Source organism: Phyllopteryx taeniolatus, chromosome 1 (genome assembly GCF_024500385.1).
Source record: "Phyllopteryx taeniolatus isolate TA_2022b chromosome 1, UOR_Ptae_1.2, whole genome shotgun sequence".
Lineage (NCBI taxonomy): Eukaryota > Metazoa > Chordata > Actinopteri > Syngnathiformes > Syngnathidae > Phyllopteryx > Phyllopteryx taeniolatus.
In genome coordinates this window covers 37000069-37016767 of record NC_084502.1, presented here as the reverse complement: position 1 = coordinate 37016767, position 16699 = coordinate 37000069, and the positions used below count along the sequence as shown (strand labels likewise).

Here is a 16699-nt window from a genome sequence, read left to right as displayed (position 1 = left end):
ATTAGTCTCTGGTGACAGGGTGTTAATCAGAAATCTTGGACTGCAAGGAAAACACAAGCTAGCTGATCGTTGGAAAGCTACACCATACGTTGTGGAGAGTCAACTCCCTGGTTTGCCTGTGTTCAAGTTGAAGCCAGAGAACGGACAAGGCTCTAACAAATTATTGCACCGAAATCACATTCTGCCCATTGGACAGGAAGTGAAATTGAATGTGGAAAAGAACGAAGATACACTTCAACGCAAACGGAGAGCCAGCAAAAGACTCAAAGCAAAGAGGGCTGAAAACTGTAATCTTTCTGGTGTACCAGCGCTTGATCATGTTGAAAAGATTGAGTCTGCATCTGACTCAGAAGAGGATGAAATGGGTGTGTGGTATGATTATCACTCCATATGTGAGTCAAGACAACCGGAAGCTCAGGAAACTGTTCAATCAGAACCTGTCAGCATGGATTTGGATCAAGTTGTCCCTCCAATTAACCAAGAGATGGATGAGGTTACAGTTGAGGCATCTGCGGCAACAGATGACGATGGATCCGTAGTGCAAGATGAGACTTTTGAAAGTACTGTTGATACTGGAAGGGACACTGAAGCACAGACATTCGATGTAACGACTGCGAGACAAGACAGTGTTACAGAGAGTTCAGACGAGGCACGACGGCCTCAAAGACTGAAAAGGGTTCCTACCCGACTAACCTATGACTTGTTAGGGAGTCCAAGCTCTGTGGCAGTTAGTACTCATACTGTCTCTCTAGCTAAGGTTGATGATAAGACATATGGCTTATCTCCACCACCTTTGAGGTACAAGAGCATTTTTTATAAGTGGATTGGTTTGAGAGGGGAGTGTTTATCCTGTTCATAAAAGTTTATGTTGTTATACATGTCATGAGGGCATGACAAATTTTTTTTTGTGGGGGGAGAGTGTAGTGTACTGACTAAAATGTGTTAAACTGTATTTGTTTGAATTGCTGTTGTGAAAACTAGTTAAAAGTTTGTTTGGTTCTTTGTGTGGATGGATACTGGGGTGTCCTGCGTCCCGAGGGGTCTGTGAACATTTCAGGTTTTTTTCTTGTTTTAATGATTGATTGAAGGGGTGGTGGTCCAATGGGATTGGGGGAAGGAGGTGAGTCGTGGAGAGGAAGAGCGGGAGATGCGGGACCAGAGGGAGAGAGTTTTTTTTGGGCGGGGGTCTGCACCTGGTTTTTGGACACGAACGGATGATTGGACTGTTTTATGGACGAACGGATGTTTGGACTGTTTTTGGACGCGAACGGATTTACTATTTCAAAGCCACGGGTCCTGTCTGCTGAACGCCACGGGTCCCGCCTGCTCAACGCCACCGGGCTGCCGCTTCGACGCTACGGGATCGAGTCGCTGTGCCTACTGAAGCGTTTTGAGGGCTCGTTCCTACGACAATCGGTTTGGGTTTTTTTCCCCCAGTGAACTGAGGGTTCAACGGTTTTGTGAGTACTGCCTATGAGGGCTACACCGGTAATTCTTCATTAGAGGGTAAAAGAGTTTGCGTCACGCATTGATTTCGCATGGAAACTGGTCATTCATCCCAAACTTTGTACCCTTCAGCTCCCGTCATTTTGACTTTACAAAGACTTTCTGCTGGAAATGTTCGAATTTGGCGGTGATTGGACGGGGATGACTCCCTGCTCGTGGTCCTCCTAGCCTGTGTACTCGGTGGAAGGTGATGTTTGCGAGTGTATCCTTCAGGATTTTCAGCGCTGTCGACATGTTTTTTTTACTTGAGCCTCTGGATAATCAGGTGTACTCTCGGAAATGCCGTAAAAGATGAGGTTATCCCTGTTTCTACATCTTAAATGGGCTTTCGTACTGAGTTTAGAACAGCACAAGACCGCCAACGACCAACACATTCATTGTGTATGTGCTGCCACGGTACAACGCCATGCCGTTAAGTTTGGCGGTGCGCAAGGTGGGCACCTGCCTGCCCTTTGGCACTCTTAAATTTAAAATGTTTCAATTTTGCCGTAATGCGCTGTGACGACATCTCAGCGGATCCAATAGGAGAGATAATGGCTGGATGATTGCAGTGTGAAAACAGCTAGAGATTGTGGCAGAGTGAAAACAGCATGGTAGAGAGAATGAAGGAACAATTATTAATGTGGTTTTCCAGTATCCTGAGCAGTGGGACAGAAGACATGAAAAGCTCAGCGATGGAGTGAGATCTCCACTACTTTGATGTACAAATCCCAATTCCAATGTTTTTCTGCAAATATTCACTCATTTTGAATTTGATGCCTGTGACACGTTCCAAAAATGCTGGGACGGGCATGTTTACCACTCTGTTACAACAATCAATAAACGTTTGGGAACTGAGGACACCAATTGTCGAAACTTTGTAGGTGGATTTCTTTCCTATTCTTGCTTGATGTACAACCCCAATTCCAATGAAGTTGGGACGTTGTGTTAAACATAAATAAAAACAGAATACAATGATTTGCAAATCATGTTCGACCTATAGTTAATCGAATATACTACAAAGACAAGACATGTAATGTTCAAACTGATAAACTCTATTGTTTTTAGCAAATAATCATTAACTTAGAATTTTATGGCTGCAACACATTCCAAAAAAGCTGGGACAGGGTCATGTTTACCACTGTGTTACATCAACTTTTCTTTTAACAACATTCAATAAACGTTTGGGAACTGAGGACACTAATTGTTGACGCTTTGTAGGTGGAATTCTTTCCCATCCTTGCTTGATGTACAGCTTCAGCTATTCAACAGTCCGGGGTCTCCGTTGTCTTATTTTACGCTTCATAATGCGCCACACATTTTCAATGGGAGACAGGTCTGGACTGCAGGCAGGCCAGTCTAGTACCCGCACTCTTTTACTACGAAGTCACGCTGTTGTAACACGTGCAGAATGTGGTTTGGCATTGTCTTGCTGAAATAAGCTTGGGCGTCCATGAAAAAGATGTTGCTTGGATGGCAGCACATGTTTCTCCAAAACCTGTATGTACCTTTCAGCATTAATGGTGCCTTCACAGATGTGTAAGTTACCCATACCATTGGCACTAACACAGCCCCATACCATCACAGATACTGGCTTTTGAACTTTGCGTCTATAACAGTCCGGATGGTTCTTTTCCTCTTTGGCCCGGAGGACACGACGTCCACAATTTCCAAAAACAATTTGAAATATGGACTCGTCGGACCACAGAACACTTTTCCACTTTGCATCAGTCCATCTTAGATGAGCTCGGGCCCAGAGAAGCCGGCGGCGTTTCTGGGTGTTGTTGATAAATGGCTTTTTGCTTTGCATAGTAGAGTTTCAAGTTGCACTTACGGATGTGGTGCCGAACTGTATTTACTGAGATTGGTTTTCTGAAGTGTTCCTGAGCCCATGTGGTGATATCCTTTAGACATGTCGGTTTTTGATGCAGTGCCACCTGAGGGATCGAAGGTCACGGACATTCAATGTTGGTTTTCGGCCTTGCCGCGTGCATGCAATGATTTCTCCAGATTCTCTGAACCTTTTGATATTATGGACCGTAGATGATGAAATCGCTAAATTGCTTGCAATTGTACGTTGAGGAACATTGCCCTTAATCTGTTCGACTATTTTCTCACGCACTTGTTCACAAAGAGGTGAACCTCGCCCCATCTTTGCTTGTGAATGACTGAGCAATTTAGGGAAGCTCCTTTTATATGCAATCATGGCACCCACCCGTTCTCAATTAGCCTGTTCAGCCGTGGGATGTTCCAAACAGGTGTTTGATGAGCATTCCTCAACTTTCTCAGTCTTTTTTGCCACATTTCCCAGCTTTTTTGGAATGTGTTGCAGCCATAAAATTCCAAGTTAATGATTATTTGCTAAAAACAATCAAGTTTATCAGTTTGAACATTAAACATCTTGTCTTTGTAGTTTATACAATTATATATCATATATATATGATATATATATGAACATGATTTGTAAATCATTGTATTCTGTTTTTAGTTATGTTTAATACAACGTCCCAACTTCATTGGAATTGGGGTTGTACAACTTCATTTGCTCAACAGTCCAGGGTCTCAGTTGTCGTATTTTGGTCGTCATAAGGTGGTACACATTTTCAATGGGAGACAGGTTGGGACTGCTTGCAGGCCAGTCTACCACTCACACTCTTTTACTATGAAGCCATGCTGTTGTTACACGTGCAGAATGTGGCTTGGCATTGTCTTGCTGAAATAATAAGGGACGTGCCTGAAAAAGTCATTGCTTGAATGACAGCATATGTTGCTCCAAAACCTGTATGTACCTTTTAGTATGAATGGTGCCTTCACAGATGTCCAAGTTACCTATGCCATGGGCACTAACACAGCCCCATACCATCACAGATGCTGGATTTTGAACTTTGCACTGATAACAATCCAGATGCTCCTTTTATACCCAATCATGACACTTTCCAATTAACCTGTTCACCTCTGGAATGTTCCAGACTGGTGTTTTTGTTTGCGTGTTGCAGGCATCGAATTCAAACTGAGTGGATTTTGCAAAAAAACAACAACCAAAAAACAAAAAAACCCATCCATCCATCCATTTTCTGAGCCGCTTATCCTCACAAGGGTTGCAGGAGTGCTGGAGCCCATCCCAGCTATCAACAGGCAGGAGGCGGGGTACACCCTGAACTGGTTGCCAGCCAATTGGAGGGCACACATAAACAAACAACCATTCACATTCACACCTACGGGCAATCTAGAGTATTCAATTAACCTACCATGCATGTCTTTTGGGATGTGGGAGGAAACCGGAGTGCCCGGAGAAAACTCACGGAGGCACGAGGAGAACATGCAAACTCCACACAGGCGGGGCCGTGGATTGAACCCCGGTCCTCTGAACTGTTTGGCAGATGCTCTAACCAGTCGCCCACCGTGCTGCCAAACAAAACCCAATAATAATAGTAATGTTCATCAGTTTGAATATTAAAGTTTTTTGTGTATTCAATTTAATATAGGTTGAAAAGGATTTGCTAATAATTGTATTCTGTTTTTATTTACGTTTTACACAAGGTTCCAACTTCATTGGAATTGGCGTTTGTACTAGGTTTGTTGAAAGTGGTAGGAATGTGATGTTATCATTTTTTCAATTAAAAACATTTTTTTTTTTAAATTAGATGTGTCGCGATCCGGAATTCGATATAATGGTCCGATATCATTCCGGATTCTATCGGAATGGACCTAAAATGCCCTATATAAGCATTCCAATATAAGCAGTCCATTCCAGCAGTACTTCTATCCATCAGCGCCCGGATCCAGCATTAAGAGCCCACCTGCGACTATATTGGCTCGGGGCAGTTAAGGATATTCTGACCAAAATTCTTCGACTACGACCCCAAACTACCATATGATCGCCAGCTCTTGCTGGAATTACGATCATTTTGTGACTCTGGGGTTGTAGCCTAGCGGACTCAGGAGCATTTACTAGCCTTGGACAGCTTAAGCTGGAAAGACCCAAAAAAATACATTTGCTGTCAAATGCTAAAATTGATAACTACCTCAATTCTGTTGTCAGCTCGGTGTGTCCAAACTGGTACTAATTTGTGTTTGGAATAGAAAGATACATATCTTGAATTTTCTAGTTGAAGCTAAATGTTACATTCAACAGAATATTTACATGAAGCATTGAATGAGTTACTACAAATGACTGTTCATTAATTATTCCATACAAATCTGAGTGTTTTAACTGGCACACAGTTGTTAACTTGCATTAAAATATTAAAGCAATGTTCCGCACCTCCATTGCTGTGGCGGCTGACTGGAGCTGTGGCCGTAAGGTGGTCGGTACCTGTCGTGGCGGCAATCCCCGAACCCGTTGGTGGACACCAACGGTGAGGGATGCCGTCAAGCTGAAGAAGGAGTCCTATCGGGCCTTTTTGGCCTGTGGGATTCCTGAGGCAGCTGATGGGTACCGGCTGGCCAAGTGGAATGCAGCTTTGGTGGTCGTTGAAGCAAAAACACTGGTATGGGAGGAGTTCGGTGAGGCCATGAAGAAAGACCTCCAGACGGCTTCGAGGAAATTCTGGTCCACCATCCAGCGTCTCAGGAGGGGGAAGCAGTGCACCATCAACACTGTGTATAGTGGGGATGGGGCGCTGCTGACCTTGACTCGGGACGTTGCGAGTCGGTGGGGAGAATACTTCGAAGACCTTCTCATTCCACCGACACGGCAAAGCTGCATCGACAAAGTGTTGAGCAAAGGCTGTGAATACTTAAGTACATATGATTTTGTAATTTTTTTGTTTTTAATACATTGGCTAAAAAAAAACAACAAAAAAAACTTTTAAGTTGTCACTGTTGAGTGTGTGTAGAAAAACTGTAAAAACTAGGCCCATCCTCGGTGGGAGGCATTATTTCAGTCTGTAAATTATTAGCTCGTGGGTTTGAGGTTTATTCAGACCCATACTGACAATGTACCCCTGAGTTGCCAAACTCCATAACTGTGTTATGTCTGGCTTCTGTGGCTCGTATCTTATCTCCTCAATTACTGTAGAAAATGGAATTGTCCCTTACAGAGACCAATGAATATCTGCTCTTTTTGTTAATTCAATGGCTGTATTTTTATTATTCTCGGGGACTTTAACAAAGCTAAACTCAACCACGAACTCCCTAAATACATGCAGCACATCGACTGTCCCACCAGGGAAAATAACATTTTTGACCACTGCTATACTACGCTAAAATACGCATACTGTGGTATACCTCGTGCAGCCCTGGTCTCGTCTGATCACTGCTTAATTCACTTAATACCAACATATAGGCAAGAACTTATATGCGCGAAGCCTATGGTGAAAACAGTCAAAAAGTGGACCAGTGAAGCACAGCTGAAACTTCAAAGCTGTTTCGACTGCACAGACTGGAGTGTCTTTGAAAATTCAGCTTGCAGCCTGGATGAATATACGGACACTGTCACATCCTATATCAGTTTCTGTGAAGAGGTTTGTGTACCAACAAACTCATTTCGCACATTCAACAACAACAAGCCATGGTTCACTGCCAAACTTAAGCAGCTTCGCCAAGCCAAGGAGGACGCATATCAGAGCGGGGTCAGGGCCCTGTATAATCGCGCTAGGAACAAGCTGACTAAAGAAATTAACAAGTTGGAAAAACAGTTTAGCGCTAACGACTCTAAATCAGTCTGGCATGCATTCCAATCGCTGACAAATTACAAGCGACGATCCCCCCCAGGTCAGAAAAATAGCACACGAGCCAACGACTTGAACACCTTTGACTGCAGATTTGAAAAGGACACTTTCACACTCCACACCCGCCCAGCCGCACCACCGACCACTATCACACCACCGACTTCTGCGTTAACCATCCGCGAACAGGATTTGAGACGCATCTTCAAAGAACAAAAGATTAACAAAGCGGCAGGTCCAAGACCATGTGTCCCCATCCTGCCTCAAAGTCTGCGCGGACCAGCTCGCTCCAGTCTTCATACAGATATTCAATAGATCTCTGGAACTGTGCGAAGTACCATCCAGTTTCAAACGCTCCACCATCATTCCAGTACCCAAGAAACCTACAATCACGGGTCTAAATGACTACAAGCCTGTCGCATTGACATCTGTGGTCATGAAGTCCTTTGAACGTCTCGTGCTGGACCACCTCAAGAGCGTCACAGGTCCCCTGCTTGGCCCCCTGCAGTTTGCCTACCGAGCGAACACGTCTGCAGATGATGCAGTCAACATGGGACTGCACTTCATCCTAGAACACCTCGACAGTGCAGGGACCTACGCAAGGATCATGTTCGTGGTCTTCAGCTCAGCGTTCAACACCATCATCCCTGAACTTCTTTCTCCCAAGCTTCTCCAGCTCAGCGTCTCACCTGCCATCTGCCAGTGGATTTACAGCTTCGTGATGGGCAGGACACAGCAGGTGAGGCTGGGGGAGGCCACCTCATCCATACGCAGCATCAGCACTGGGGCACCCCAAGGTTGTGTCCTCTCTACGCTGCTCTTCTCTCTCGACACGAACGACTGCACCTCAGCACACCCGCCTGTCAAACTCCTGAAGTTTGCAGATGACACCACTGTCATCGGTGGTGACAGAGACAATGACACCTGACAATGACATACTGCAAAGAAATGTGACAACGACAATGAACCGACAAGAACTGAAAGAAACCAGGGAACTAAATACAAACAGATTGACGAGACAACGAGGAACACCAGGACAAGACACGAGTGGCTGGAGAGAGCTGATTGGTTGACACAAGGTAGACGAGAACAGGTGGACACAACAACCAAATGACCACATGACAAACATGGAACACAGGAAAACATGGAACAAAACTAAACACAACCCAAACCAAAGCACAGACCATGACAGTTGTAGGAGAAAAATGCTGTTGTCGTTCTAGTCAGAACTCAAGCAAGAATTCTCTACCAGTCTTTAGAGACTACATCGATTAAAAAGAACGTCCTGCACAAGCTTGGCCAGAGGCAGTGGGATTCCAGGGTTTTTGAGTCTGCTAATTAGAGATTGCTTCACAGAGACAGTTTTATAGTCTGTTGAGGTACCTGCCATTGTAAATCCAACAAAGGATGCGAGCCACCCCTACCTCTTACCAGGACAGGTAGTTTTTCCTGAGAATAAGCTTGATTTTAACAGCGTAATTTACATTTACAGGAACACCGTTTAATGACACTGTATGTTCAGAGTGTGTTGGTGAAACCTTTTCAAATGGAACATTTACAGTTTGTCAGCCACACACAAAGTGAGTGAAGCTTCACGTCAAATTCCTGATTTGTTCTAGCATAAATTTCACTGTCTTTGTTTTTTCTAAAATATATCTGTCATTCCAGATGTGAATTCAAAGGTCTTCTGATAAAACCAGGAACTGCGTCAACTGATGCTGAATGTGAAGGAAAAAAAATTCATGCGTGCATTGTCAGCGTCATTTTGTGTGTTTTAGTTGCCGTTTACTTGCTTACCAGACTCGGGAAAACATGTTATGTAAATGGTAAGTATGTTTGTGTTTAGTGTGTGTATTACATAACATACTCCAAAAAAAACCCCACCTGAGACTGTGGTTTTGCTAATTTGAAGTGTCCTTGACTTTTTTTACAGGCAGACAACCAAATCCACAGATTTGACCAAAGGTATCTAAGTTAGTCTCTGATTAACATTGCACACAATAACATGATTAATATGTCTGTATGGATTCTCAGGCATCCAGGTCACAGAAATCTGCCAATGATGACTCGAGGAAAGTGGACTCTTCTGGGCCGTTAAAGACGTTTTACCTTCTGAACTCTCTTCACTGCTTGCCATGAGTTCCACTACAGTATCTGCATGTGGTGACTGACATTTGGTATTTATACAGTGCCACAAGAAAGTATTCACACCCCTTCACCTTTTCCACATTTTGCTATGTTACAGACTTATTCCAAAGCTGATTTGAGTATAGTTTTGTTTAAAAAAATATATAAAATACCCCATAATGACAAAGAAAAAACATATTTTCAGACAGTGGTGCAAATTTATTGAAAATGTAAACATTTAAACATAATAGGAACATAAGTATTCACATCCTTGACTTAATATTTTGTTGAAGCACCTTCAAAGGAAAAAAAACAAAGCTTTGCAAAGAGCGAGACAGTCAAGAGAGGAACCTGCAGTTGCTTCGCGCCTCTCACCGTCTCTGTAGAACAAACGCACAGTTAAACTAAAATGGGAGGGAGATGAGAAAAGAAGAACTAAAGACCTATTCAGACAGTTATCTTGTCCTTGAGAGAAAAGGGAGGCCGGTAGAGCCACTGAGAAGGGAGGAAAAAAACAATTAAGCTAGTAGATAATTAGAGTCACACAAAAACAAAGAACTATTGAATTAAACTATGGGATAATATAATAAAGAATATGTCATGCGCTGCCCTGCAGTACTGCTGTTGGAGCCTGGGTGGCGCTTTGTGCCCTATCGCTCTCTTTCCCCCCTCCCCTCTTTCCAGCACCTTCCTAAGCCGCGCACCTGTCACCAATCAGCGTTTGTCACCACCTGCATATAAGCCTGCCTGATCCCGGAAATCCTCGCCAAAGTATTGCAGCTTCTCCAAGCGGTACCACGGCTCACCTGCCTCAGATAAGCTACACGATTCCTCGTCTCCTTTTATGACCCCTGTGTCTCTACTTATCCTCAGTGTTTTCCCCGTGCTCCTGGTCTATGTAATTCTTGCCACCCCACCGCCAAGCCAGCCCTCTGTCCTCGCCACTGCCTGCCGCACATCCCTTCCTCCACTGTCCACCAACACACCTCAAGGCTTCCATTACTTTCTCTAATAAACTGTTCATCATAACCTATCCGTCTCCGCCTGCTCTTGGGTCCAGCTCCTCTCCATTCTTGACACAATACTTTGGCCATCATGGACCCAGCAACCCCGGAGGCGCTTAAGAACGCACTAACCCTCCAAGGCGCCCACATAGTACGTCAGGACAAGCCGTTACAAGAAATCACAGAAACTCTACACTCCGTTTTGCAACAGGTCTCCCTCCTTTCTTCAAAGATGCAATCCTCTCAATTCCCAGTAAGTACCCATTCTGAGCCCGCACCCTCCAAGCTACCCCGCTTCCCTTACAAAGAAACTCATGTGCCACCACCCGAACCCTACTCCGGGGACTTCTTTGGCGCTTGTAGCCAATTTCTTCTCAACTGCACCCTAGTTTTCAACCTTACAGTTATCCCACTGAACAATCCAAGGTAGCATATGTCACTAACCTCCTCCTTGGCAAAGCACCTAAATGGCACAACTCTTCCCCCGTACTCCAGTCATTTGATTCCTTTTCCTCTGAACTCCGTAAAGTATTTGATCACCCCGTTCAGGGGAGAGAAGCCACCCGTCGCCTCCTCACGCTCACTCAAGGTGCTCTCTCAGTCTGTAGCAGAGTACTCGATTGAGTTCCATATACTTGCGGGTGGGATGACGCTGCGCTTAGGGGGATTTTTTTGAATTCTTTCAGAACAACTCAAGGATGAGCTTGCTGTCCGGGACGAGCCCTCATCTCTCTCTCTCTCTCTCTCTCTCTCTCTCGGATCTCATCGCCCTTTCCATCCATCTGGATAACAGACTGCGAGAGAGAACATGAGCGAGGGCGGTCCGCTCTCGTGTAGTCCCTTCCACTCCGAGCACCACGCCGTCAGCTTCTCACCCGCTTCCTGCACCGTCTACTGCCTTTTCATCACTCCTCGTTGCACCATGAGCCCATGCAAATTGGAAAAACACGTTTAGATCCCCAGGAGCGTCAGCGTCGTGTCATCCAGCGGCTGTGCATCTATTGCGGTCCATCAGGTCATTTCATTTCCTCTTGCCCCCTACGACCAAAAGACCAGGCTCACCGCGATCCGAGAGCGTCGTGGTGAGCCAAACCTCCATTTCCTCTAGCTCTTCCTCCCGCATGACCGTTCCCGCTTGCATTCTAGTTTCTGCTCATAACACCCCCATTACAGCCCTGATCGATTCCGGTGCCGATGACAATTTCATTCTTGAAGCTCCAAATCCCTCTCCAACCACTTCCGTCCCTGAAAAAAGTGTAAGTCAAAGGTCAGTGAGAATAAGAGGCGCGTGCGAGGGTGGGGATGAGTGAGGAGAGGAAAGATGGAAAGATGGAGAAGGTAGGAGCGATGCAGCCTTGGGATTCCCTTGGGAGACAGGGTCAGACATGTTGGTGTCTGCTGTACATTTGCAGACAGCAATAATAGAAAGGAGGAGGATGGCGTCGAGGAGAGCAACAACCTCGTCATGGTGAAGAATAGGTTTACCGTCAGATTTCAAAAAGATGTGATGGCGCCAGAGGGCGCCCAAGTCATGAACCACTTGAAAGGCATAACGAGAGTCCGTGTAGATTGTGACAGATGTACAGTACCTTCTGCTAGGCAGCAGGGCTCAGTGAGTGCTATCAACTCAGCCGCTCCTGGCGAGTAATGAGAAGGGGGCAGTGAGGAAGTCACAACATGGAAGTCAACAACAACAGCACTGTGTTGTTGCGGAGCCAACACGCAGCAGACAGGTGAGAGGAGTGTTGCTCGTGTAAGATAGAATTCACACAGCCCCTAACGTCTCTAAGGCCCCATGCCAAGTTACATCATCCCCGGCCGACTGTAGATTCGTTCAAGCAATTCCAAACTGCTACACCTTAGGTCCCAGACCAAAAATCTACGTGGGGAATAGATCCTCTGACAATTATAAGTAATAAATCTCCATTTCAGGTAGTTCGATATTCCCATCTGCATTAGTCATGGTTGTTGTTAATGGTTATCTTTATCCCTTGTCTTTTGTAGTTATGACAACAAAACAACAAAAAAGCAAAAGAATAAACAACAGCGTTGATAGATCAAGATATAATGGTAATTCAACTTGGACTGGTTTTGGAGAGGGGGATGGGAGGACTTCTTTCTAATTCAAAGGGATCTATCAATTATACTTCATAGTTGCATACCTTAACTCCATAAGTGTGTAAATGAATATCTGGTGATAACTCGCCCAAGCGAAGCAATGTTATCTGTGCCAAGTGTGTCTTCATTGCAGAAAAATAACAAAAAGAAACAGCAATGTTGAATGCAGTGTGTGTGTGTTTGTATATCACCAGTTAAGCAACGCGCTGTCTTTGCGGCCGCCGGGAGTCAGCCAGAGGCCGGACGAACTGGTCCCCCACCATCGATTGCCACTAAGAGTGCAAAAGCAAAAGTCCCTTCTTTCCACAGTTGAAGCATCTTCTACCCCCCTCTGCATCCCCTCCCTTGTCCAGTATGTGGTATCAACCTCAGCAAATCTGGTTCAGCGATGCTTGATGTCCATGAGGCTGCCGTTGAGAGCATTTTGCAAGGCCAGGCGGTGCGGGAGGCAGGCGGTTGCGCTTGTGAGTTGTGGCAGCAGGAAAGGAGGGGACCGCAGAAGCGTTGTGTGTGCAGGGCCGTGCTGTGGGTTGTGGTTGTGGGTACAGACAATTGTGCCTTGACACAAGCCGGTCTTGGAGATCTGCAGACGATTCCTTCGACTTCATTGCTTGGTTTCCGCTCTCATATGCACTGTCAACTATGAGACCTTATATAGACAGGTGTGTGCTATTCCAAATGATTTTCAATCAGCTGAATTTACCACAGGTGGACTCCATTCTAGTTGTAGAAGCATCTCAAGGATGATCAGTGGAAATCAGCTGCACCTGAGCTTAAGTTGGAGTGTCATAGCAAAGGATGTGAATACTTATGTACCTAATATGTTTGAATGTTTACATTTTTTATAAATTTACACAAATGTCTGAAGATATGTTTTTACTTTCTAATTATGATTTTTTGTTCCAAGAAAACTAAACTCAAATCAGCTTTAGAATAAGTCTATAACATAGCAAAATGTGGAAAACGTGAAGGGGAGTGAATACTTTCTGGTGGCACCGTACATACAATATTTTATGTGTTGCTGTGTAGTAGAAATACAGTTGGAGTGAGAAGTAAAACTTATACGCTTTCACTCCTGATACATACTGTAATTATACATTAAGTAAATTCCAAAAGGAAAACGTGAAGGGGAGTGAATACTTTCTGGTGGCACTGTACATACAATAATATATGTGTTTCTGTGTAGTAGAAATACAGTTGGAGTGAGAAGTAAAACTTATACGCTTTCACTCCTGATACATACTGTAATTATACATTAAGTAAATTCCAAAAGGAAAACGTGAAGGGGAGTGAATACTTTCTGGTGGCACCGTACATACAATATTTTATGTGTTGCTGTGTAGTAGAAATACAGTTGGAGTGAGAAGTAAAACTTATACGCTTTCACTCCTGATACATACTGTAATTATACATTAAGTAAATTCCAAAATTATCTTTAGGCGAGAGGCAGGGTACACCTTGAACTGGTAACTCACCAATCGCAGGGCACATATACAGTAAACAAACAACCATCCGCACTCACATTCACACCTACGGACAATTTCAAGTCTTCAATTAACCTACCATGCATGTTTTTGGGATGTGAGAGGAAAACGGAGTACCTGGAGAAAACCCACGCAGGCATGGGGAGAACATGCAAACTCCACACAGGCGAGGCCAGATTTGAACCCACGTCCTCAGAACTGTGAGGCAGATGTGCAAACCAATTTTCCCACTGTGCCGCCTCCTTAAAGGTTACCAAACATTATTACCTTAGTCTTATTTAAATTTAATGATAATTCATTAGTAATTTACTGTCAAGCTATGTTTTCAATTAAAATGTTAATCAATTAGTGTGTTTATGGGTTTATTATAATTATCACATGAATCAAAAACATATTAGTTTAATCAGCAAAATCAAAATTTTTTTTTTACTGTCCAGGGCATTTGTGATCTCTTTCACTGGTCATCAATAATTGCCATAGATGTTTATCTTTTAGGCCTAATTCCATACTGATTTTCATGTATTTCAGTAAGAAATTAATAAGCCACTTTAAAATTAAAAAGTGAAAAAGTAACCACAGAAACATTTCAAATATGTCCCTAAAATTTGGGATTTAATCTATTTTCCCAGAATGGGATTATTGTGCGGCACGGTGGTTAGAGCGTCAGCCTCACAGTTCTGAGGACCAGGATTCAATCCCCGGCCCCGACTGTGTGGCGTTTGCATGTTCTCCCCGTGCCAGCGTGGGTTTTCTCCGGGCACTCCGGTGTCCTCCCACATCCCAAAAACATGCATGAATTGGAGACTCTAAATTGCCCGTAGGTGTGAATGTGACTGCGAATGGTTGTTTGTTTGTATGTGCCCTGCGATTGGCTGGCAACCAGTTCAGGGTGTACCCCGCCTCCTGCCCGATGATAGCTGGGATAGGCTCCAGCACGCCCGCGACCCTAGTGAGGAGAAGCGGCTCAGAAAATGGATGGATGGATGGGATTATTGTTTATTCCAAGTACAGATCCTTTCCCAAAAATTTTAATACCATGGAAAAGTTTATTTATTTCCATAATTCCATTCAAAAAGTTAAACTTTCATAGATTATAGATTCAGGACCCACAATTTAAACAATTTCAAGTATTTATTTGTTTATTATTACATAATTTGGGTTTCCAGCTCATAAAACCCACAAAATGAGTATTTTTTAATACTGTGAAGAAATCACCATTTACTTATCAGTTTTTGGAGCAAAAAAAAAAAAAAAGAGAGAAAGAAATTAGGGTCACTGTCATGTGTGTGTGTGTTCCGGGTTTTGTCTTCATTAAGAAAGACCCTACACGGGTTCTTCCTAAAGTGACACTATGCTCTCCTGATCAAGAAATTCATACACCTGTATTTATTGACTCTGAACCTGACTTGTCTCAAGTGCCCACCTGTTACCATGACATTAAAGATGTTTTTTCCAAGACCAAGGCCAAGTCCCTTCCACCCCACAGACCTTATGACTGTGCTGTTGACTCGCTGCCTGGAACCACACCCCCACGAGGGAGGTTGTTCTCTCTTTCAGGGCCGGAACACAAGGCCATGAAGGAGTATGTGGAAGAATCACTGGCAGCCGGGATCATTCGCCCATCTTCATCCCCTGCGGGAGCAGGATTTTTCTTTGTGGACAAGAAAGACAAAACCCTGCGACCCTGTATCGATTACCGGGGTCTCAACGAGATCACGGTAAAAAACAGGTACCCTCTTCCTCTCATCTCCACCGCCTTTGCATTCCTGGAGGGAGCCAAGGTTTTCACCAAACTGGACTTAAGAAATGCATATCATCTAGTCAGGATAAGGGAGGGGGATGAATGGAAAACAGCATTCAACACACCAACGGGACATTATGAATATTTGGTAATGCCTTTTGGGCTTACTAACGCTCCAGCTGTTTTCCAGAACCTTGTCAATGATGTCCTGCGTGACATGTTGAATGTTTATGTTTTTGTTTATTTGGATGAAATTTTGATTTTCTCCCCGGATGAGGAGACTCACATTATTCATGTCCGCTCTGTTTTGCAGCAGTTACTGCAGAATCAACTCTATGTTAAGGCTGAGAAATGTGAGTTCCACAAGGCGTCAGTTTCTTTTCTGGGCTTTGTCCTGGCTCAAGGTGAAGTCAAAATGGACCCTTGCAAAGTCGATGCAGTAATTAATTGGCCTACTCCCACATCACGCAAAGATGTACAAAGGTTCTTAGGGTTCGCAAACTTCTACAGAAAATTCATCAGAAATTTCAGTTCTATAGCCTCTCCTTTGCATGATCTTACCTCGCCACACAAACCTTTTGCATGGAACCCGCTTTGTCAGGCAGCATTTCAAAAACTTAAGTCGAGCTTTACCTCCGCTCCCATCCTTACTTTACCAGATCTCCAACAGCAGTTTGTGGTAGAGGTCGATGCGTCTGATGCCGGAATAGGAGCAGTGCTCTCCCAGAAATCTCTCGAGGATGATAAATTACATCCTTGTGCTTTTCTCTCCAAAAAACTGACCCCAGCTGAGAAAAATTGCCTGGGAGTTATGGAAGCCCAGATTCCCTTGATGCTTGCTGTCAGTTCTTCTTTGTTTTTGAGTCTGGTGCCCGTCATTTTCCTCTTGCTAATACCCCATCGATTCTCAGTGGGATTTAGATCCAATGAGGTGGCTGGCCAGTCAAGCACTATGATGGCGTGGGCATCAAACCAAGTTTTGGTGCTTCTGGCGGTATGGGCATGGGCCAGGTCTTGCTGGAAGATGAAATCTGCATCTCCATACAGATCCTCAGTAGACGGAATCATGAG

General features: G+C 44.2%; 2 protein-coding genes across 10 annotated transcripts in view; both read left to right on the top strand.

Moving 5' to 3' along the window:
* Positions 1-13687, top strand: part of LOC133486927 (tumor necrosis factor receptor superfamily member 14-like) — a 46788-nt gene extending 33101 nt beyond the window's left edge. For 2 of the 7 annotated variants that reach the window (XM_061792789.1, XM_061792817.1), the window contains exons 6-9: positions 8647-8734; positions 8823-8980; positions 9088-9119; positions 9189-13687. In XM_061792789.1, the coding sequence (XP_061648773.1) occupies positions 8647-8734; positions 8823-8980; positions 9088-9113 (272 nt within the window). In that variant the 3' untranslated portion in view covers positions 9114-9119; positions 9189-13687. The remainder of the gene's footprint in view (positions 1-8646; positions 8735-8822; positions 8981-9087; positions 9120-9188) is intronic. The other 5 variants (XR_009791156.1, XR_009791162.1, XR_009791158.1 and 2 more) reach the window with 5 other exon arrangements.
* prkcz (protein kinase C, zeta) overlaps positions 9191-16699 on the top strand; it is a 138971-nt gene continuing 131462 nt past the window's right edge. The window contains exon 1 of one of the 3 annotated variants that reach the window (XM_061792742.1): positions 9191-9331. Coding sequence is in view for 1 of the 3 variants with exons in the window: in XM_061792725.1 (XP_061648709.1) it covers positions 15168-15616 (449 nt within the window). In the remaining 2 variants the exon portion in view is untranslated. Of the gene's footprint in view, positions 9332-14000; positions 15617-16699 lie in introns of those variants that run through there. The other 2 variants (XM_061792750.1, XM_061792725.1) reach the window with 2 other exon arrangements.